The 24,285-nt window shown below is 35.9% G+C and overlaps 1 protein-coding gene across 1 annotated transcript in view; it reads left to right on the plus strand.

Moving 5' to 3' along the window:
* The first annotated feature begins 348 nt into the window (after positions 1 to 348).
* prox1a (prospero homeobox 1a) overlaps positions 349 to 24,285 on the plus strand; it is a 35,936-nt gene continuing 11,999 nt past the window's right edge. Inside the window, exons 1-4 of the mRNA XM_049464002.1 lie at positions 349 to 499; positions 2,279 to 4,079; positions 12,678 to 12,786; positions 21,724 to 21,918. Coding sequence (XP_049319959.1) covers positions 2,347 to 4,079; positions 12,678 to 12,786; positions 21,724 to 21,918 — 2,037 coding nt within the window. The 5' untranslated portion in view covers positions 349 to 499; positions 2,279 to 2,346. The remainder of the gene's footprint in view (positions 500 to 2,278; positions 4,080 to 12,677; positions 12,787 to 21,723; positions 21,919 to 24,285) is intronic.

A 24,285-nucleotide genomic window follows, 5' to 3' on the forward strand; every position in this document is an offset into this window, starting at 1 on the left:
CCCCATCTTTGGTCATTACCTCTTCTGGACTGTCCACCTTTTGTCCGCGGCGGTGAAGTTCAGGGTTTTTTGTATCGCTCCAAATCCAGTGGTCCGTTCTTATTGGTAGGTGAGAACGTTACATCACGCTGATTATGACGCGCCGTCTTCCTCCTTCCTTCAGCCGCGTCTTAAAGTCAATCTTGTTGGTGCGAGCGAGCGCGCGCTGCTCTTCGTTGGTCGGTCAATTTCCAGCAAGAGAGAGGAGGAGCGGAGCGCGCACGAGCTCAGTCTCTCTCTCTCTCTCTCTCTCTCTCTCTCTCTCTCTCTCTCTCTCTCTCTCACACACACACACACACAAGGGCCGGCGCGCGCGCACACACACACGCACACACGGAGCACTTGCTTTACTGCGAAATTACAGACAGAATTCGTCGCAGAGAGAAAGGAACACCGTTCTTTTCCCCCTATATACGCTTTTCTTCGCAAAAGAAGCCTCCCATCGCATCCCACCATCAGCGTAAGTAACCTTGTAATTACGTGTCCTTATGTGTTTTTTTAATCCGAATCGCGCGCGGTGGCAGCGGTTTTAACACTTCTGATGCGCAGCGATAGCGTATCGCTTTTTCCAAGAGTGATTGTTGTGGTGAACTAACATTAAATAAATTAAAATTAATTTAAACACACTTCTTGGTACCATTTATAAAAGTGCTCGTCGTTTACTTCTCAGAAAGCGCACTTTTTAACGCTTGCCGGGCGCTTTTTCCCTAGACTCAGGAAATCCCAGAACATCTTCGTACTCAGTTTCTTCTTGAGCACTCTATTAAAATACCTTTTCGCTTCATAATTGTTCCATTAACAGTTTAATTTCTCAACATATGTCTACTTTACATCTAATCTCCGTGTGGGCGAACATTTGTCGTTGTTGTACCTTAACGACATTGGTGCTTTCTGGATGCGTTCGCTCGGCCGCTGTACTTTGTTGTTGCTTTATCTGTTAAGGTACGCGAAAAATAACTCAAAAACTTTGCGCTGTAAGTCATTAGTGTTTAAATCGTGACTGCGCCTGTGTTTACGCATGTATTTGCATGGAATTGTCATTTTTTGTTACCATGTTTTGTTAAAAAAACGTGCATTGCGTGTAATATAATGTACGTTTTTATTGTTCTTATGTATATTATTAGTTCGGAGCAGCGGGTATACGTTGTAGTTTTTTATTGTTTTCAACATTTTGGACGCCTTGTATTTGATTACTTGTGGAAGGATGGATGGATGATGGATGGATGGATAGATAGATAGATAGATAGATAGATAGATAGATAGATAGATAGATAGATAGATAGATAGATAACATACAGGAGAATATATATATAAATAGCTTTATAAAAAGTATAAAAAATAGTATAAAAATGTATTACTAGCCTATATTTAATGCTTACTACTTGAGTATTTGTATCTTATCTGACATTGTGTGAGGTTATGGTTATTTGCAATCATCAGTAGTTGCTTTAAAATAAAAGTAATTAAATGGATGGCAAGTGATCTTTTTTTCTTTTACTTTTCTCAACACTGACTGTGCAGGCAGCCTCTGATGTGATGATTTATATTTCTCTGTACATATAAAGAAAAAAAGTTGTGGAACACATATACTTTAAATACATAAATAAATAATGGGAAAGATCATAAACTTTATACTTAGAAATTTAATAAATTTAGAAAGGACAATATAATTGAAAAATGAATGATGTGCTACTAGCCTGCAGTTTGTGTGTTTCTTTAGCATAGTCAAGCATACTAGTATACCTATTATTGATAGTGCTATTTTGATTTATTTCATGGCAAGTATCTGGCTTTTATGTTTTAAAGGAATTCATTACATTTATGAAATAGATGATATTTTGATCTTAAATAAAAGGCATCCAAAATTATGTTCCTTTTATTATGTTATGTTATGTTATGTACTTTGTGAACAAAATAGTGCTGAAATGTTTTAGTCAGTCAGTTTTTTCATAAACACTTTATTTTTACAGATTAAAACAGATACTTACAGTCAACATCAACATCAACAAATGCATGATTTCTAATTATTTTCTAGAAAATTTATTTTCTAAACTTTGAATAAGAGCTCCATCATTTAGAAGCAAATCTTACATTCTTTAGATACTACTCCTGCTTCTTCTTAGTTATTTTTATAAACGGTTCATAGATTTTTGCTGTCATGTTATTCTTGTGTCATATTTTGCTTGGATATGTAATTAGTATTATTCATTAGTATTTTTTTTTTGTTCCCCTTGGCCAGGCTTACAGGGTTCTCAAGCTATGTCCAGTTGACAGGCTTTTAAAGATGGCACAATAACAGTTCCAGTGATGCCTGACCATGATAGCACAGCCCTCATAAGTAGACAAACCAAGAAAAGGAGAGTCGACATTGGAGTGAAAAGGACTGTGGGGACAACATCTGTGGCTTTTGCCCAATCCAAAATAATCAGTGCCAGTTTCAGTGCCATGAATACCCACGGTTCTGAGCAAGACGTTGAGTGCTCGGTTGTGCAGCACACAGATAGCGAAAAGTCCAACGTGCTCCGCAAGTTGCTGAAGAGAGCCAACTCCTATGAAGATGCTATGATGCCCTTTCCTGGAGCCACCATCATCTCCCAGCTGCTAAAAAACAATTTAACCAAAAACGGAGTCAGCGAGCCAGGCTTCCAGAGCAGTGGCCTATCCAGCACTGGCTCAGAGATCCACCAGGAGGATGCCTGTAGCACATCTTCAAGGGGAAGTCCCCAGGAATGCCTATCCCCCTTCAACAGGCCCCCCATGACTCAGTTCGACCTTGATCGGCTGACAGACGAGCACCTTAGAGCGAAACGGGCACGAGTGGAGAACATAATTCGTGGAATGAGCCACTCTCCCAGTGTTGCACTCCGTGCTGGAGAGAATGACCGTGAGGCACCTCAACCTCCAAGCCCTCGTGATGGCTACCGAGAAAACAAGCGCAAGCAAAAACTTCCCCAGCAGAGTTTCCAGCAGCTGGTCTCGGCTCGCAAAGAGCTGAAACACGAGGAACGGCGGCAACTCAAACTGCAGCTAGAGGACATGCAGAAACAGCTCAGGCAGCTGCAGGAAAAGTTCTACCAGATTTATGACAGCACAGACTCTGAGAACGACGAAGACCTGGGGAACCTGTCAGAAGATAGTCTGCGTTCTGATGGAATGGACAATCGCATCCCTGATTCTGCTCCGGACCGCTCGGACAATGAGATGTCTGACCTGGATCCGGGGCACTTTCTGGACCGAGCGCGAGCCCTCATTCGTGAGCAGAGTATGGCAACTGAAGGAGATAAACCCAAGCGGGAGGGCTCCCGGGGAAAGGGCCTGACGTCCATGCACTCAGAACGAAAGCAGCTAGCAGAGACACTGAAACAAGAGCTGAACACTGCCATGTCACAGGTTGTAGACACAGTGGTAAAAATTTTTACGAAGCCCCCACGCCCCCTTCCTCAGGTTTTCCCACCAGTGCAGACGCCTCCAGACCGCTTTTCAGTCAATGGTAGTGAGAATCCAAACTTTCACACCACATCCAACCAGCGTTTGCAGTGTTTTGGTGACGTCATTATTCCTAATCCACTCGACTCTTTTGGCAACTTGCAAGTGCCCAACTCAAACGACCAAACAGAGGCCCTGCCTTTAGTGGTGAAGAAGAACTCTGCAGACCAGTCTGTATCACTTCCCACACCTGGTGGTCACCACCACCACCACCCTGTTCTGCACCCATCATCGTTATCAACAACTATGGGCTTCAGCCCTCCATCATTCCGCCATTCCTTCCCTCTTCCTCTCATGGGTTACCCTTTCCAGAGTCCTTTAGGTGCACCCACTGGGCCATATCCAGGTAAAGACAGATCTTCCCCTGAATCTATGGACCTGTCCAGAGAGACCACCAGCCTACGGACCAAGATGTCATCCAGCCACCTCAGTCACCATCGTTCCATTTCGCCGATGCACCCGGGGAACCCTGAAGGCCTTTCTTTATCGCTCATCAAGTCAGAATGCGGTGACCTTCAAGACATGTCTGACATCTCTCCATATTCAGGAAGTACAATATCCTTTCACAAAAGAACAAGGCTTTGTTACAATTCTGCTTAAAATCATGAAATGATGTTTTGCTTAACAGATGTTACAACTCATGCGGTGTTCATGTATGTCTGTAGTGGCTTATAGATTAAAAAGAGCTCTGCGGTTGGGGGCTTTTAAGTGTGCGAAGTGCTGAAAGGCCCGGCGGTGGTGAAGATACCTCCCATCTTCTCTGTTCTCACATTATCACAGAGAGGCTCACAATAAAACCCCGTCTTTCATCACAGCGTATGCAAGACTTTGTACATAAATGCTCAAAGCAAATCATATTTCAAAGCAAGGAAGTAAAAAGGACAAGTGGGATCCTTTGCAGAGAGTTCTTAGCGCCTTACGTTTAGAAAGACAAGAAGTGATGTTCATGGGAAAGCATTTTAGTTACGTTTTTAGATGTATCAACAAATCAATTTAATAACTAGATTGTATTTAAACAGCCCCTAAACTCTCAAGCCCACAACACTTCACTTTAAGGGCTACATTTCTGTTTTAAAATTAACTGTTTTAAAAGTCCCAAAATAGAGCCCTGTGGGACTCCACAACATACACCACAGCCAACAGTTAAAAAATTATGAATATAATTAGGATTAATTAGGATTAATGACTGAATAATATACCTGGGGTTTAAAAGGTTAATTATTTTCGGTAAACATTCCTCATCTCACAGCACTCCATCATTCTTTATTTATTTCTTTAGATAATGCAAATCTGTAAACCTTCTTATACTGTACAAACATAGTAAATTGCTGTAGACAAAAGCAATTGCAACGCTAATAGCTGTTACCTGGCCTCAGATCTTTTCTTTTCTTTCTTTTTCTTCTTTTCTGTGTGAACAGGTGTGTGCAGGTAGCTGTTTATAACTTTCATCTCCCTCCTCCTTTTTTGCAACCTTTCAGTATGTCCTTTTTTCTTAATCAGACAGAAATTAAAACAGTTTAATTCAATTTTTTTGTTTTTATACCTATTTTATTTTTAGTCTTTAACTAAATAAAATGACAGGTTTACATTCAAAATATATTATTATTATTTTTTAAATATATGGGGAACCCTGCTTATAAGACATTATATGGCATACATAAAAATTCAAACCTTATAATGATTGTCAAAGGCCTGTATAATAAATTACATGTACTCACATAAGTAACATAAGTTAGTAACACGTTATAAAACACAATAATGCAACTTTTAGTAATGAGTATTAAGAGTTCAAAGACTTCATAGAGGTTTCATAATGCCTTTGTTCAAACTAATATAAGCACTATGAAACATGTCTATGAAGAGAATTTATAAAGAGATATACTTATACTACTTTATAACGTGTTTTATGTACGTCGCTAAAATTACATTTGATTTATTATGCTATATTTATTAAGTTTAATGATGGTCGTTATAAGGTATTCTTTATGCACTATAATGCATTATAGTTGCCTTCATACTGTGTAATGAACAGGATTAATAAAAAGTGTTACTGTTTTATGTAGTCGTCTGCTGCAGATTTTATGTTATTAAACTATTCATGTGTATCATATATAACATTGCTTAAAACATTTCAAGGCAATGACATTATTTAAGTTAGTTAAATGTATTCAGGCTTACAGTGTAGGATGTTTAATCAAATATGAAGTTTTATTCAAATTCTAAGAGTAACAGGCAGCCAATTGTCTTTGGCCGTGGACGGAATGATCTTCCTTGTCACGCGGCCTCTTTGCATCTCAAGAAAAATAGCCTTGTTCAGTTTCCCTTCCAGCATTTGCATATAGAGAGACCTAACCGCTCTGGCACGGTACAGCTGTAAGACACACAGGGCGATGTGGGGGGGGTGGGCAGTTTGCATGTCTAATGTAGCAGACAGAGCCGAGCTACACTGCTTTTTTTCTAAATACATTGTAAATGTATTTTAATTTGCTGTGGCCACAGTTATACTGTTAGTTCTTGTTCTTGTATCATGTTCAAAACTTCAACATATATTTAATTTAACACACTGAACCTGAACTATATTTATTTTTCACTCATTTTTCCTAATGCATTTTGAATTATCTGCCAACCGTTTAGTTTGAGCACATGTAGCGGCGTCCCACAGGGCTCTGTTTTAGGGTTTATTAAGGTGACAATAATGCCAATCATTCAAACAACTAACCTTTATTTAAATCTTTATTTCAATTTTTTTTAAATAGATTAAATAAATGTTGATCCCGAGAGGAGGTTAAGTATATAGACTTAATGTAGACTGATAAAGAAAAACATAATTAAAACATTTCAAACATTTAAAAATTAGTTTTAATAAATAATTAAATAAGATGAGATAAATATATAAAATTATAAAAATACATTCAGCAGGAATCTAAGCTTATTTAAGACAAAGTTAGAAAAGATTATATAAATTCGAAAAGCAACAACAGATAAATAGATAAAAGAGTGTAGGAAAAACATCAAACACTTAAAAAAAAGCATCAGTTTCTCGGACAAGGATAAAGCCTAGACTATATTTTCCAGTATTTTCAAATAAAAAATGCTGTGTATCTCAAGACTAGGCTCTGTCCCACAGAGTTTATTTTGAGACTAGGGATTTAGAATTAATGCATAATAATTATAATATAATATTATGTGATATATTAATATATAATAAGACATAAGGGTTAAGATAAATAAACTAAAATAAAATCAAATACAATTAAAAAGTACTTGCTCTTTTCTGTTGTACACTTCCCCATTTGATCCCTTTTTCATTCTAATACTAAAAGTAATGTGTGATTGATTTTTGTTAATTAATATTATTACGCCTTAAACATACAAGCATTTAGTTTTTAACTCAACTTTCAAGTTTATTTTTTTCCTGAGAGAAGGTTAAGTTCAGCTGTAGTGCATTTGTTGTCTAATCTTGTCTAATGCAGCTGAGCAGATGTCTGGCATTAATTTATGGATTTATCATCCCTACGTTTTTCTCCCTCTCTCTCTCTCCTTACACCTGGCAGTCGGATCACATTTCGCTAGATATCGTCTCTCTTTCGTGACACGCAGCGAATCCTAAACCAAATCCGAAAAGCTGATGGTGCACGGGCGTCCGTGCCGCTGCTGTTTATGTAGCATTCCGTGTGACTATAACCCACGGTCACCCTGTTTCCCCCCGTATACAGCTCTTCATATTCATGTTTGCATTATTTTCCTGACTGACCTTGGCTGGGGCCTGGCTTGTTTTTGTACTAAGGCGAAGCAGTGTTGACTGTGTGGTCTGTTTTGACATTGCACATGTTTTTGTAACCTAGGAACCGCTGTATTTTTCTTGAAAGAGTGTTTTCCTCGTAGGAAATGCTCCATAAGCCTGGATAAGAATCAGCACTTCAACATATATTACATTTAGCCTGTATTTATTATTCAGTCATTAGTCCTAATGCATTTGAATCTGGCAACTGTTTAGTTTAGTTCATGTGGCAGCATCCCACAAGGCTATGTTTTAGGGTTCATTAAGATGTTACAATGTCAGTCAGTCAACCAATCAATCAATAAACCTTCATTTAAACTCTTAAATAAAGCTTTATCTTGAGAGGAGGTTAAGTTTACTGCATAGACAAGCACATTACACATGTTTTTCTTTTAGAAACAGCTGTATTTTTCTTGAAAGAGTGTTTTCCTGAATAAGTTGAATTAATTTAAATAATTTCAGGAAATCAAAGGTTGCTTTAAATGTTGTAGGTACATATCTGGACAGCTATGTTAAACGATTCAGTTGATTAAATATCAAACACTCATGATAATCAAATTTAAAATAGATTTTAAAAAATTGAGAGAGAGAGAAAATGCCTTAGAGTGAACAGTATATAGAACACAGCCAACACAGAGTTTTGCAGCCTACAACATTGATCTACAAGTTTATGAAGCATTATTTAGTTTACTTTAGTTTACTTTAGATGGATGATGTTTCTGCTAACTGATATGTGCTACTTAGCAGCTCTGTGAATTCTCACGCACCCACAGCTTTTAATGTTTTCACATGTTTTTCTTTATAATTCATAATATAATTTCTCTGGTGCATTATATAATCTAAGTTTACTGACAACAAAAATACACAGAACTACCGAACTACCACATTAGCACCTATTCCAGCAGTAGAGAAATTACACATAAAACGTACAAATATGGGCTTCTCATTTAGGTATTTCCTTAACATAGCTACGCAGCTAACAAGTTAGCACACGTTCCACCAGTATAGACCTCATATCAGGCATATCAGGTTTTTATTAAAACAGCTAGCAGAATGGCTATTTTTTTGCAATAGTTACCTACAATGTTTAGCACTGGGGGCCTATTTACAGGTTTAGCAGAGCACCCTGTACTTAGCTTACTAAGCTAAGCTTTCTATTCTTCTATTCACAACTGTGCACAGGTTGTGTTTTTGCTCACTAGCTTGCTAGTCGGTTCCCATTTCAGTCCCAATATATATATATTATGATGTCCTGTGAAACCTTAGAATAGTTTAAGTTTACCGTTTTTCTAAGAACATTAGTGCTTAGGTCTTTCTCTTTCTGGAGAAATTTACTTCAGTGAACATAATTACACAGATTCATCAAGACTAATTATCAACAGATAATAATGTAAAGATAATTACAGTAGGATAGTGTCATTTGCATTTGGTAGCAAAATATGTGCTAATCCTCATTATCCGGCGCTCGCTCAACTCTATACCCCTGGACAGGGGAAATGCTTTTGTGTGAAAAGGCTTGTTTATATTCTGTACAGATTGTTTTATGTTTTAAAATACCCCATATAAATGTAGATTTCACTTTCTCTTCCTCCATCTCTCACACGCTTCCTTCATCTTCCTCTCTTGTTCGCTGCTTTTTGCTGTATGTATGATGACAGATGGCATGAGAGAGGGGCTAATGCTCTTTTAGTCTTTCCTATCAGCCTAATGGAGGTCAGACAGGCTTTCACTCGTCCCCTCCTTTCCACGCAAGGAGCTGGATACGTTGAAATTACTTCAAATTAAATGTAAGAAAATTGGTTGCGTTCAAATGTAAAGTAATGTTTACAGAAAATGTGAGTTATTAAACATAAACCTTTTGGTTATTATGACTAAAATCTGACCTAATTTAATATTTTTTTCTTTGTTATATCAAAATAGATTTGTATTTAGTCTTCCGTTTGATTTTATTTAACTTAATTGTAGATTTGAAATACTCAGTTAATCATAATATACAGCTCTGGAAAAAATTAAGAGACCACTTTAGTTTTTGAATCAGTTTATCTGATTTTGCTATTTATAGCTATATGTTTAAATAAAATAAACATTGTTGTCTAAATTCTATAAACCCACTCAACATTTCTCCCACATTCCAAATAAAAATATTGTCATTTACAGCATTTGTCCCACAGTCTCGTCCCACATTACTACTGGCATTGTCCCTCACATTACTACAGGCCTCGTCCCTCACATTACTACCAGCCTTGTCCCACATTACTACTGGCATTGTCCCTCACATTACTACAGGCCTCGTCCCTCACATTACTACCAGCCTTGTCCCACATTACTACTGGCATTGTGTCTCACATTACTACAGGCCTCGTCCCACATTACTACAGATCTCGTCCCATATTACTACAGGGATTATCCCACTTTACTATCGGCATTGTCCCACATTACTACAGGCCTCGTCCCAAATTACTACAGGCCTTGTCCCACATTACTACAGGCATCATCCCAATTTACTACCGGCATTGTCCCACATTACTACAGGCCTCGTCCCGTATTACTACAGGGATTATCCCAATTTACTACCGGCATTGTCCCACATTACTACAGGCCTCGTCCCAAATTACTACAGGCCTTGTCCCACATTACTACAGGCATCATCCCAATTTACTACCGGCATTGTCCCACATTACTACAGGCCTCGTCCCGTATTACTACAGGGATTATCCCAATTTACTACAGGCCTTGTCCCACATTACTACAGGCATCATCCCAATTTACTACCGGCATTGTCCCACATTACTACAGGCCTCGTCCCGTATTACTACAGGGATTATCCCAATTTACTACCGGCATTGTCCCACATTACTACAGGCCTCGTCCCAAATTACTACAGGCCTTGTCCCACATTACTACTGGCATCATCCCACTTTACTACTGGCATCGTCTCTCACATTACTACCAGCCTCGTGCCACATTACTACAGGCCTCGTCCCTTACATTACTACAGGCCTCGTCCCTAACATTACTACAGGCATCTTCCCTTACATTACTACAGGCATCGTCCCTTACATTACTACAGGCATCGTCCCTTACATTACTACAGGCCTCGTCCCACATTACTACTGGCATCGTCCTTCACATTACTACAGGCCTCGTCCTACATTACTACTGGCATCATCCCTCACATTACTACCAGCCTCGTCTCTCACATTACTACTGGCATCGTCCCTCACATTACTACCAGCCTCGTCCCACATTACTACTAGCATCATCCCCCACATTACTACCAGCCTCGTCTCTCACATTACTACTGGCATCGTCCCTCAAATTACTACCAGCCTCGTCCCACATTACTACAGGCCTCGTCCCACTTTACTATTGGTATTGCCCCACATTACTACAGGCCTCTACCAACATTACTACAGGCCTCGTCCCACATTACTACAGATCTCATCCCACATTACTACAGATCTCGTCCCACTTTACTACTGGCATCGTCCCTCACATTACTACAAGCCTCATCCCACATTACTGCCAGCATCAACCCACATTACCACTGGCATCATCTCACTTTAGTCCTGGCGTTGTCCCACATTACTACCAGGCTCATCCAACATCACTACCGGCCTTGTCCCACATTACTACTGGCCTTGTCCCACGTTACTACCGGTCAACGCAGCATTAGCAATGCCAGTGATTGGGCTTGTCTAACATCACTATGGTTGTGGCTCAGTGCAGCTAGCCAACAGTATTTAGACCCTCCCACTAAACGGTGATAACACAATGTGGAGAAAGTCAGTCAGGTCTGTTCAGAACTATTTCCATGTGAAAAAAGCCACCAGAATGCTTACCCCCTGTACTCAAAACCACTTGGACTGCCCATAAAAAGCGGCTGGAGATTCCATTTGTGGGACTAATGTTTTCCTGTGTAGTTGAGTTATATCCCATTTTACATAAAAATGAATTAATCTGTTTGATTTTGACCAACTTTGGGCTTACAGTGTTATCAGTGTCTCAATACAATCTGACAGCGTGATTCTTTGTATTTAACACCTTGATTGTGAAACAGGCACAGTGCATCTACGCCGAGCATATTAACTCACTTGAAGGTGCCACTGTGGCAAATTAGCACCAACTCTCTGCATTAGAGGGAGGGGGTAGGCCTCTGCCATATGAGCCACTTAATTGACCTTGCAGGGGCCCATTGATTTAGCCCCACATGCATCTTCATTTTTTATCATTTATAAAGCCGTTAATTTGCAGAGGAAACGGCACTGCCATTCTGCGGCGCAGATGTGGCTAAAGCCGGCCTGACTGGCAGCACAGAGACCATGCCAGGAAGCTGTGGGAGGGCTGGGGGTGAAGGGCTGGGGATTGGTTTGGGCTGGGCTGTAATGGTGAGATGGCTCTGGTTAGCCAGGGTGCCTCATGGGACCCACTCAGCAGCTGTCTGTTTACCAATCTAGAGGGCAATGCCACCTCCAGATAAATAGAGTTTTTATTAGGATAAGCAGGCGTTTATTGACCAGCAATGCTGAGCATATTGACTGGGACTCTTTCAGGACCTTGACAGACCTTCTAATAACTAAACTAGTAAGAAAAAGTAAGTTTCATTGTGATCTGTGGCCTTGGTTTGGGTATTTGTGGGCATCTTTATCTTAAAAAAAATATTACTCCGTAAACCAAAAATTGTTTTAGAAAAAATAATATTTCCAAACATTTCTCAACTTCTTAGGTGAACATTTGCAGCCACATGTACATGAGTTAACTTGTAATAATTGAGTTTGTTATTTTCCATTGGCTTCTGTCCCCATCTATTTGCATACTGGGTGTGTCCCCCAGTTTCTGAGACTTAACATCAGTGTGTAGTCACTCCCAGTATACCTTAAGTAAGCGTTTCAAATCAATATTTTAGTACAAAGAAGGTAACTAGATTAAATGAAAGAAGCCAGACTAAATACAAGTCTATTTTATTCACCTGAACATTATATTTAAAGTAGTTATTGTACAAAGCAATTGATATAACAAAAAAAAATTGATGTTTAGTCTTAATATATTGTTTGTAAACTTAATTAATTTACTTATTACTGAAGTTAATCAAACTCATCAAAGGATTTCTGTAAATTCAGCTTATCCAGACTACCATGTAAAATATACAATTAGTATATGTGCAATACCACTACAGTATGATTTATTATTCGTATACATTTTCTCTTTTTTGGATATAATTGGAAACAACACCTTTATGTGGACTTGACTTGAAATGGTCCAAATGGAAATAATGTTGTTGTTTTTTTGCGTGACAGTGATTAATTTATTTATTCATTTATTTATTATTTTTTATAATTTATATTACTTTCCTTGACCTCCAATCTTTGCAAATCCAAGAAGGACTCTCTCCTAACCACTTGAAGAAAGCCAAGCTGATGTTCTTCTACACACGCTACCCCAGCTCCAACATGCTGAAAATGTTCTTCTCCGATGTAAAGGTGAGCCTGACCGTTAACCATGTGTCGCCCTGCAAACGAGTCCAGATGGGTACTGAACAGACGGCCAACTCCCTATCTCTCTCTATCTCTATCTCTCTCTCTCTCTCTGTCTCTCTCGCTCTCTCTATCCCTCTCTCCCCTCACTCTCTCTTTCAATCCTTCTCTATCCCTCTCTCTCCCACTCACTTTTTCTCCATCCTTCTCTCCTTCTCTTTGCAATATCTATCCCTCTTCCCTCTTTCTCTATCCCTGTTTCTCTCCCTCTATTTCCTTCACTCTCTTTCCATCCATAACTCTGCCTATCCCTCTTTCTGTCACTCTCTCTCTCTCTCTCACTCTATTTATCTCTCTCTCTTTCTATGTCTTCTTCACTCTCACTGTTTTTGCCCAATTAAAATAACTGGCCTTAATCTCTTGCCTGAGGGGGGGGGTTATAACTTGCCCACTTTCCCTCTCTGGGTCTTAGTTATAAACAGCATATATAAGAACATTTTTTTTTTTTACATATTTAAATGTTAAAGGTTTTAAACCATGTAAAACAAATAAACCCCTGTTATGAAAGCTGTACCTAATGTATAATCAATTAGACCTTTACATAAATATTGTTGTCAAAAAGAGACAGTGAAGGGATTTATGCTCGTCAAATCAACCTATTTCCCACAGTCATTATTTACATACAATTAAGATCCCTTCACTGTGGTGAGTGCATTTATTTAATTAGTTATTCCCACAGCTTACGCAGAGGCTTACTGCACTATAATCGGTCAGTAATTTATGCTTAATTTCCTAACATACACACTTTTTGCCTCCTATTGTTTATGCAGTGTAAGAACACCTCTGAAAGCACTGTTCCCAGCACCCTGACCTGCTTTTACACCGTTTAGAGTTTAGCGAGTTAAGAATCCCGCCACCATGTCAAAATACACAATGGAATTAGACAAGTTCATTTCAAAATCTTAATTTTATATTATTCATTATTCCGAGCAGATAAATGTCAGAGTGGTAGAGTGGTAGTCAGACGCTGGCTGTGATGCCGTGTCTGGGCAGGACCAGCTGGGACTGAGAGGACCCTCCTTTTCTCCTCATTTGAATAATGTGGCCTAAATCTGTCACAGTAACCCACAAAGACCCCCCCCCCCCCTCCCCAAATACGACCACCTTATGATGCATCATCAACAAATTCTCTAAGTAAATAAGAACAGTACTGCATTGTTTGTGTTGTTGTGCTCTACACTGTAAGCCTGGATAAGTTTCATTAACTTCAATAATTTGAGGAAATTGTTGCTTTAATTTTTTTTTACTGAGTTTTTACTGAAAGCATGAATTAGTTAAATGTAATAAGTTAATTAATTGATGTTTTCTTGCTATATCAGTTGCTGTGCACAATCATTTTATAATAATTTTATGAAAACAAAAATGTATTTTATTTCCTTTTTTGATTAATTTAACTAAACTATAGATTTAAACTACTAATAGAAATTTAGATGGAAAAAGAAAATGCTACAGATTGAACAGTGAGTATAACACACAGTCAACACAGAGTTTTACAGACTACAACATCCAGTCCAAGCAGTTAATCATAAAATATATGATCTAAAGCCTCACTTAAGTGAGTCTGGGGGAATGACTACACACTGATGGTGGGTATCAGAAACTGGGAGACACAAGCAGTATGTAAATAGATGGTGCAAAAAGCCAATAGAAAAGAAGCTGCCAATGGAAACACGCTAAACTCCTCCTAAGTTATTAGAATAAAATGATGATTAAACTTAAAGATTCCATTTGAATGCTCACTTACTCAAAGTAGTTGTGTAATGTTTGGAAATATTTAATTTGACCTAAAAAAAATAGGTTTTAGTAAAAGTGTTAGTTTATTTTAATTTAGTTTAAAAAATCAAATAAGTACAATTTACTTAAATGTAATAATAATTCAATAAATCTTAAATTAAATAGTTGAATTAGATATAAAAATCTGGTCTAACAGTACATGACAGTTCCAATCCCAGTTTAAGAGGTGAAATATACTCAGGTTGCTGTAGAGGTTTTTAGACAGTGAACATTTCTTGTAATTTTGTGCAGATTTAATTCAAAAGGTACATTTTAGGAACAACAGCTTTTATTAGACAGTCCCTCCAAGTAATTGGACAATTATGTTTAGCCAGGTTTTCTCTGAATCTTAGCTTTGGCTTAATGTAGAATTGATCCTGCTACTTCTGTCAACAATTGCAAGATTAGTAAACACCACTGACCCAGTTCATTATACTGTATATGGACTAGTGTTTTTTATTACTGGTCTACTAGTTCTAATTCTTAAATTAGTAGTTGGCTTGTGTGTGGGGTTAAAATCCGATCAAATAAAAAGTGAATTACAAGAAATAGTATCAGTTAGTTGATTTGACCATTGCTATTCTCATTCAAGAGGTCAATGTTTTAGTGACTATTTTAGTGACTAAAAATAAATCTCTTTTTTTTCTCTTATTTCGTGGGTGAGTGGACATTTCAATAATTCCTGGAGGAAAACTTTTCTCAATACGATTAGTCAACCACTCTCAACCATGGTGTCTAGTAAATGTCCTGGTCAGCTAGTTGTTTAGCCTATGCATCTTATAATGTTCCCTTTTCTATAACAGTACCTCCACCATGTTTGGCACATGATGTTATAACCTTAAATATTTTGATTGTAGACTGCTTATGACAGTAATGCATCTATTATTATCTATCCCCTAACAGTGCTCTTGATTTGGCTAGGCATTTCGCTGTTGGCTGATCTTGCAGTAGCGTTTGATAGTTTTAAGAACGTATCTGTTGATTTGTGCAATCCTGTTAATTTTTTTCAGCTGTACTCCTGTACTTCTCATTAGTGACCATCACACCATCCAAATTTAACACTTAAAATTAACTCCCAATCTTTTATTTTCTTGCGTCATCATGAAATTACGAGGGAACGTGTGACACCTGGCTATAAAACTGCTTATCAGCAAATTGTACAGTTGCCTTTGTGTCTGTTAAAACGAAAGATTCATGAAAACTTCCTTTATTTTTAAATACATGATACATGCAAAATTTCAGTTTAGCCCCTTGAATTTCAATTTGATTTCTCATTGATTCTTTAGAATTTGGATAAAACTGTTTATTAGGATTAATATTTTAAGTATTTAAATAATTCTTAGTACACATTCTGTTAAATGTTGAATATTTACTTTATTTCATTTTTATACACTTTGACATGTACTCCTTTAGCAGGTGTAACATCATACAACATATACTTTAAGCCTAAATAAAGAAGTCATGTTTTTTATTTAACAAACATGTTTTTGTATTAAAATATTTTATAATATATTAAAACATATTATAATATTATTTTGCAATTATAATTTCCTGTCCAAGGACAACTTAAAAAAAAAGAAACCTAGAACCTTGCATGAGCTGATTAGCTCTATCACAACCTGTGCACTGTTCTGAATGGAAAGTGAGGCTTGGTTGACCAGAATTCCTTCTAGGTGAGCTTAGCATATCTACCCAGCTGCTAACATATTAGCACTGCTTCATCCAGTAGAAATGGGTGCTAATGTGTTAGCTAGATGGTTCCGTGGATTTGTGTCTTCTTGTCAGTAAACTCAGATTATATAATGCACCCGAGAAAAACAGAATTATAATGGAAAACATGTGAAACATTAAAATCTGTGGGGGTGTGAAATCCGGCTAAACTAAGGTAAACTAAACAAAACAAGATAAACTAAGCTAAACAAAGCTAAGCTAAGATACGATACGATTAATTAAACTAAGCTAAGCTAAACAAAGCTAAGCTAAAATAAGATACGATTAACTAAACTAAGCTAAGATAAACTAAGCTAAGATAAGATAAGATAAGCTAAACTAAACCAAGCTAAACTAAGATAAAATAAATTAAACTAAGCTAAGCTGAAATAAACTAAACCAAGTTAATAAACTAATCAAAACTAAACTAAACTAACAAACTAAGCTAAGCTGAACTAAACTAACATAAGCTAAGCTAAACTAAACTAACATAAACTAAGCTAAGCTAAACTAACATAAACTAAGCTAAACTAACATAAACTAAGCTAAACTAAACTAACATAAACTAAGCTAAACTAAACTAACATAAACTAAGCTAAGCTAAACTAAACTAACATAAACCAAGCTAAGCTAAACTAACATAAACTAAACTAAACTAACATAAACTAAGCTAAACTAAATTAAACTAACATAAACCAAGCTAAACTAAACTAACATAAACTAAGCTAAACTAAACTAAACTAACATAAACTAAGCTAAGCTAAACTAAACTAACATAAACCAAGCTAAGCTAAACTAAACTAACATAAACTAAGCTAAACTAAATTAAACTAACATAAACCAAGCTAAACTAAACTAACATAAACTAAGCTAAACTAAACTAAACTAACATAAACTAAGCTAAGCTAAACTAAACTAACATAAACCAAGCTAAGCTAAACTAAACTAACATAAACTAAGCTAAACTAAATTAAACTAACATAAACCAAGCTAAACTAAACTAACATAAACCAAGCTAAGCTAAACTAACATAAACTAAACTAAACTAACATAAACTAAGCTAAACTAAATTAAACTAACATAAACCAAGCTAAGCTAAACTAACATAAACTAAGCTAAACTAAACTAAACTAACATAAACTAAGCTAATCTAAGCTAAACTAAACTAACATAAGCTAAGCTAAACTAAACTAACATAAACCAAGCTAAGCTAAACTAACATAAACTAAGCTAAACTAAACTAAACTAACATAAACTAAGCTAAGCTAAACCAAGCTAAGCTAAACTAAACTAACATAAACCAAGCTAAACTAAACTAACATAAACCAAGCTAAGCTAAACTAAACTAACATAAACTAAGCTAAGCTAAACTAAACTAACATAAACCAAGCTAAGCTAAACTAAACTAACATAAACCAAGCTAAACTAAACTAACATAAACCAAGCTAAGCTAAACTAAACTAACATAAACTAAGCTAAGCTAAACTAAACTAACATAAACCAAGCTAAGCTAAACTAAACTAACATAAACTAAGCTAAACTAAACTAAACTAACATAAACTAAGCTAAACTAAACTAAACTAACATAAACCAAGCTAAGCTAAACTAAACTAACATAAACCAAGCTAAGCTAAACTAAACTAACATAAACTAAGCTAAACTAAACTAAACTAACATAAACTAAGCTAAACTAAACTAACATAAACCAAGCTAAGCTAAACTAAACTAACATAAACTAAGCTAAACTAAACTAACATAAACTAAGCTAAACTAAACTAAACTAACATAACCTAAGCTAAGCTAATCTAAACTAATAAACTAAGCTAAGATGAACTAAACTAACATAAACTAAGCTAAGCTAATCTAAACTAATAAACTAAGCTAAGATGAACTAAACTAACATAAGCTAAGCTAAACTAAACTAACATAAACTAAGCTAAGCTAATCTAAACTAATAAACTAAGCTAAGATGAACTAAACTAACATAAGGTAAGCTAAACTAAACTAACATAAACTAAACTAAACTAAACTAACATAAACTAAGCTAAACTAACATAAACCAAGCTAAGCTAAACTAAACTTACATAAACTAAGCTAAACTAAACTAACATAAACTAAACTAAACTAACATAAACTAAGCTAAACTAAACTAACATAACCTAAGCTAAGCTAATCTAAACTAATAAACTAAGCTAAGATGAACTAAACTAACATAAACTAAGCTAAGCTAATCTAAACTAATAAACTAAGCTAAGATGAACTAAACTAACATAAGCTAAGCTAAACTAAACTAACATAAACTAAGCTAAGCTAAACTAACATAAACTAAGCTAAGCTAATCTAAACTAATAAACTAAGCTAAGATGAACTAAACTAACATAAGCTAAGCTAAACTAAACTAACATAAACTAAGCTAAGCTAAACTAAGATGTGGTTAGCGCTACATAAATCTGATTCTTTTTCACTAGTTGGAATAGTCACTACTCACTGCACACCTATTTTAATAATTTGATGGCGTTCTGTCTAAAGTAAAATGCTAATTTCAATCATATTTCATCATTTGATTATTGATCATTGGTGAATCCAGAAATTACTTCCCAACTATAGCGGCAAAACAAAACAATCATGTAACTGAAATTGTAGTATGTTCACTTTTAGTTGCTTACAGTCTCTAGTGATTTCTTTTTTTCATAGAGTGCGAATAGCATTAACAGCTGAACACTGAGTAACCCGGCAGGGTGGTGTACCTTTCCCACATTCAGTGGTAGTAGATGTCTTAAGTGAAGGGGTTTGATGATGGTGGTGGTGGAAGGGGTGGATTCCCCCTCTGAAAGCAGCGTCTGAAACAGGCCTGGGAGGTGGCTGTGAAAGCCGGTATTGTCTGAGGCTAACAGAGGAAACGTGCAGAGTGACGGGTCAGATCCACCCCCACCCGTGACTCAGAGAGAGGAAAACTCTTTCAGCCGCGGGGACGGACGCTCCTCACGGACAGAAAACTACACATTTTAGAGCACATGCTGCTGTCAGTGCCACAATTTTAAAATATATACATAGAAAAAGCAGCTCACCTGTGATCTTTTTATACAGCGATAAATTCCTGATAAAAATTGTAATAATTAGTCATTGAGGTGTTTGTGGTCAAGTGGTTCATAAATTGGCAGATTAGCTGAAGTTGTGTCATTTTGAATGTCAGTGTTTTGATATGGAAACGTGATTTTATATCAGATTGTTGTGTGTTATGTAGAGAATCGAATCAGTGTTCTGTTTTAAATTGTAAAATGTGTGTAAAGGCGAAAATTATTATTGTTTAGAGTGTTGGAGACTTGAGAAGAGGTTATATCCTTTGTGTGTCAGTTTAATTAATTGTGCTACGCAACTGGGAAAAAAATTTTAATTGTTAATTGTTTAATTTGCTTTATGAACATATTGTGATATGTTAGGGCAGATAGACTGGATAACAGGGGGACATTTACAGGTGTGTAGACTAGAGCAGGTGAGGGAAAGAAGCCATGGTGACAAGAGGCGTTTATAGAGGAGTAATAGGTGGAAGAAATTGACATTGACTAATCAAAATAATAATTTTCAGATAAGTCTGTTGCTTAAATAATAATTTGTTACAGCACTGGTTCTGCTACTGTGGACTGTATTTTGGGAACAGTTTGCTTTAAATTCTCTTTTAAACTGAAATGCCAATCAATATATTAGATTTAAGGGCATGATTTTGTACTATTTTGTATTTATTCTAAAAGAATTAACTTAGAAAAAAACAAGATCAAGGTACCTGTCACGCTCAGTAGAATACGTTGTAACACAGCTGACCAGGCGATTAAATATACTTTTCTCTTTCTCTCTCCTTCTTTTAAAATTTCAGTCCACATTCAACGTCTGGACATGAATAAATATACATTAGCTCTTTCCAATTTAAATTATATTCCAGTGATAATAGTAATGCACACAAAAGAAGATTTTTTATACAATGTATAGAATATTATAATATTCAAATAAATATTATAAAATTTATTATTTTTATCAACCTTCTTATTTATATATTTAGGTGATGGACATGGAAAAACCCTGACATACATCACACGAAGCCATAATGTTCATTAAAGTATTAATGCAGTTTCAGAGTCTCAGCTGCAGTAAGAGTGGTCAACACCTGTGTGATGATGATTTATATTATTATGTTTATTGAACATGTGACATTTTCTTTTCTGATTAGCATAGCATTAAACTAAAAACTGTATCAATTAAGTTGTTCTTTCTATTTAAATCCATAACCTCATGAACAGTCACACTGCTGACTTGTTGCAGTGTTTAAGTGTATTTAATCTACTCACTCAATTTCACATTTGTGCAGATATCAGTGTGTGTGTGTGTGTTGGGTGGGTGGCTGGTATTATCTGCCCTAGGCCAAATTAGAATTTACTGAGCTACTTGATATGGAGATTTGCTGTCAGTGCTTTACAGGCTGTTGACACAATTATAATTTCACAGACTCAACCCTGAACTGCGTGAATTTGTGCACAACAGCAAATATCAGTGCCGATCATGCAAAACCCTGACCGCTCCGACACGGCTGAGGGCTTATTCGCTGACCCATCATCCTCAAGGACAATATGAAGTAAACAAAATTGTAGAAATAAACATCTCACCTTGTAAATGTTGCACTTAAACATTAAAGTACCATTAAAGTACCATTGGAACAGACCATTTAGGATTAATATTTGCAAAAATCACTATTACATTGTAATAGTGTTCAAATCTATGTACATATGTAAAATTCTACAATTTGTCATAAAAAGTGTGTGTATATTCTAGCGTTTTAGTTACGTGATTGCCGTATTTAGGACTGAAAATTGTGCATAGTCCAAAAGCTTAAGATTTACATAGCACTAACCACATCTTAGTTTATCTGATTTAATTTAATGTGTATATATAGGATGGCACTCATGTCACTTCATCCACCTTTCCATTCACATCCAGATCCTTTAGTCCAGAGATCAATTTCCTGGATTTCTCGCTACCTAAATTGTCCAAGCATAAATACCTAATGTAGGTATTTTTTAAGAGCAGAAGAGAATGGAATAACACTCTAATATAAAGGAATAATACTCATTATAGATTATTACCATTCATTTACTGACTATAGAAAAAAAAACATAAAAATTGAAACCCACAGCTTGTAAATTTTTTTAATGTTTTTTCATCACAATTCTTAGTTTTTCTCTGGTATCTTATACACATCTAATAAACAGAACAGAACTTTCACTAGTATAAAGAAATTACACATAAAATATATAAACAGCATATCAGCTTTTGATTAAAACGGTGTGTTGTATGGATACGTCCTCAGCTTAGCCTTAATGCTAACACCCACTGTCTCTTTTTCTCTCAAAGTTCAACCGCTGCATTACGTCTCAGCTGATCAAGTGGTTTAGTAACTTCCGCGAGTTCTACTACATTCAGATGGAAAAGTTTGCCCGGCAGGCCATCAACGACGGAGTGGCCGGATCCGAGGAACTGACGGTCAGTCGAGACTGTGAGCTCTATCGAGCCCTCAACATGCACTACAACAAGGCCAACGACTTTGAGGTGAGCTGTTGTTGATTACGTCAGGTGTGTATATCTGTATGTGTGTGTTTGTGTGTGTGTTTGATCATATGTTTCTTGTTCTAGAGCTTCACTTGACTTCATATATACATATACTGTATATATAGCTGACATTTTGTGAACTGAATCAGGGACTTCTCTTTCTAGCTCATTAGCTCTAACACAACTTGTGCTGAATGGAAAGTGTAGCTTGTTTGACCAGAATCCCTTCTAGATGATTAGCTTAGCCTAGCGTAGTGCAAATTCCACTAATAAATTTAGTTTTTTAATGAAGTAAAATTTATTATCTCTTATCCATGGACTGATTTTCATGTTTGCAGAAGACCACCTAATTATATCATTGTATTCTTTTAATTCATGAAAACGTTTTTAATTTCCAAAAGAATTAGCACTTTTTTTAATGGGACATGTTTTTTCCAAATTTTCAGAAATTAGTTATATATTCCTTTAGTAAGCATGACTTTGCTAAGTTCTTCTTATTCAGTGTGTAATGTAAAGTTAACCACTCAGGCAGTTCAGCATATTCTATATATTTACATTATTTATATACATTATAAAGCTATACATTTACTGTAGGTTTTAAACAGCACTGCGCTGTTAACCAATAATTATTGATCGGTTAACAAATGACAATACATAACTGTAATTCATGAGAATTATACAGTATTTTCTGTCACTCTATTGGAGCATCATCTCTTTACCCATCCACTTTACATGAATGTTGTACTGATGACTATACACTATATATATATATATATATATATATATATATATATATATATATATATATATATTTTTTTTTTTTTTTTACAGTGTACAATTCAATAAAATTTAGGAAGAGTTTGCATGTGTTAAAATTGAACACATGCAAACTCTTCCTAAATTTTATTGAATCTCCTCATTAAATACGAAGCAACAATTTGCACTCACTTTATTTGGGTACAGTTCACCACTCACAAGTAAATGTTACCTAAATTGAACTGCTGAGACACACTAAACAAGTAAAGTTTACTTAACATTTCCTAGTACATTACACACATTCCACAGTGCATCGCACGTTTTGGCTGCTAGCATCATTTTGTTGGATAATAGGCGTGTCCCCAGCTCACCATCAGTGAGATTTTAAAGTATAGTGTATGTACAGTGTACGTTCTGTGTGTGTTATGGCCAAAGTTAAGGTTTATTAAACTGCAGGGATAAAGAAACGCTGTTGCACCCTTGTAAGCAGGAAAATATCAGGGAGTTGTTGCCTATTTCCATACATAAATGGGGAATTTGCATGGCTATGGAAAACTGCATGGCGCTGTGAATAAGACTGTTGTTGCAGAAGAAGTTGAAGTCAGAGAGAAACTGATTTGCATGAGCAGGGCGCTCAGGTGTGCACGTTTTTTTTTTTTTTTGCACAAGAAACGCGGTTCGTACAGGGGCTTCAAACCCTTGAATATGCTTGAATTGTAATGTTGTGTTTCACAAGTGTGGAAAGTGCTGGAATTTTGGATAAAATGCTTGAAATCGTAACTTCTTTTACATCAAACATCTGATTATATTGATGTTGATTGTTAGATTGAGAAGTAAATAATTTTTTTGATAAGTAGGAAAATTCAGGCTCTTTTGACGAACCGAGATCAGTGGCTCGGCACACCAGAGAAGAAGAATTGTAGTATAATGTTATACACTACAGAGTTGTAGTATATAAGTTGTAAGATTGTATATTGTATTTGGACGTATAGCTGGTAAAGGATTGTATATAATGATTGTATAGGGATGTATAGCTGGTTAATGATTGTATAGAATGTATATGGAGGTATAACTGGTTAATTATTTTATATAATAGTGTATATGCGTGTATAACTGGTTAATGATTGTATATAATGCTGTATATAGATGTATAACTGGTTAATGATTGTATATAATGGAGTATAGGGATGTATAACTGGTAAAGGATTGTATATAATGTTGTATAGAGAAGTATAACTGATTAATGATTGCATATAATTTTGTATATGGAAGTATAGCTGAATAAGGATTGTATATAATGTTGTATAGGGATATATAACTGGATAATAATTGTATATAATGTCATATAGGGCTGTATAACTGGTTAATAAGTGTATATAAAGGTGTATATGGATGTATAACTTGTTATGGATTGTATATAAAGTTGTATATGGGAGTATAACTGGTTAATAATTGTATACAATGGTGTAAAAGATGTATAACTGGCAAGGAGTTGTATGTAATATTGTATAGTGATGTATAACTGGTTAATGATTGTATATCATGTTTTATAGGGACGTGTAACTGGTTAATGATTGTATATAATGTTGTATAGGGATGTATAACTTGTTA

The sequence above is a fragment of the Astyanax mexicanus genome, chromosome 14 (assembly GCF_023375975.1).
Source record: "Astyanax mexicanus isolate ESR-SI-001 chromosome 14, AstMex3_surface, whole genome shotgun sequence".
NCBI lineage: Eukaryota > Metazoa > Chordata > Actinopteri > Characiformes > Acestrorhamphidae > Astyanax > Astyanax mexicanus.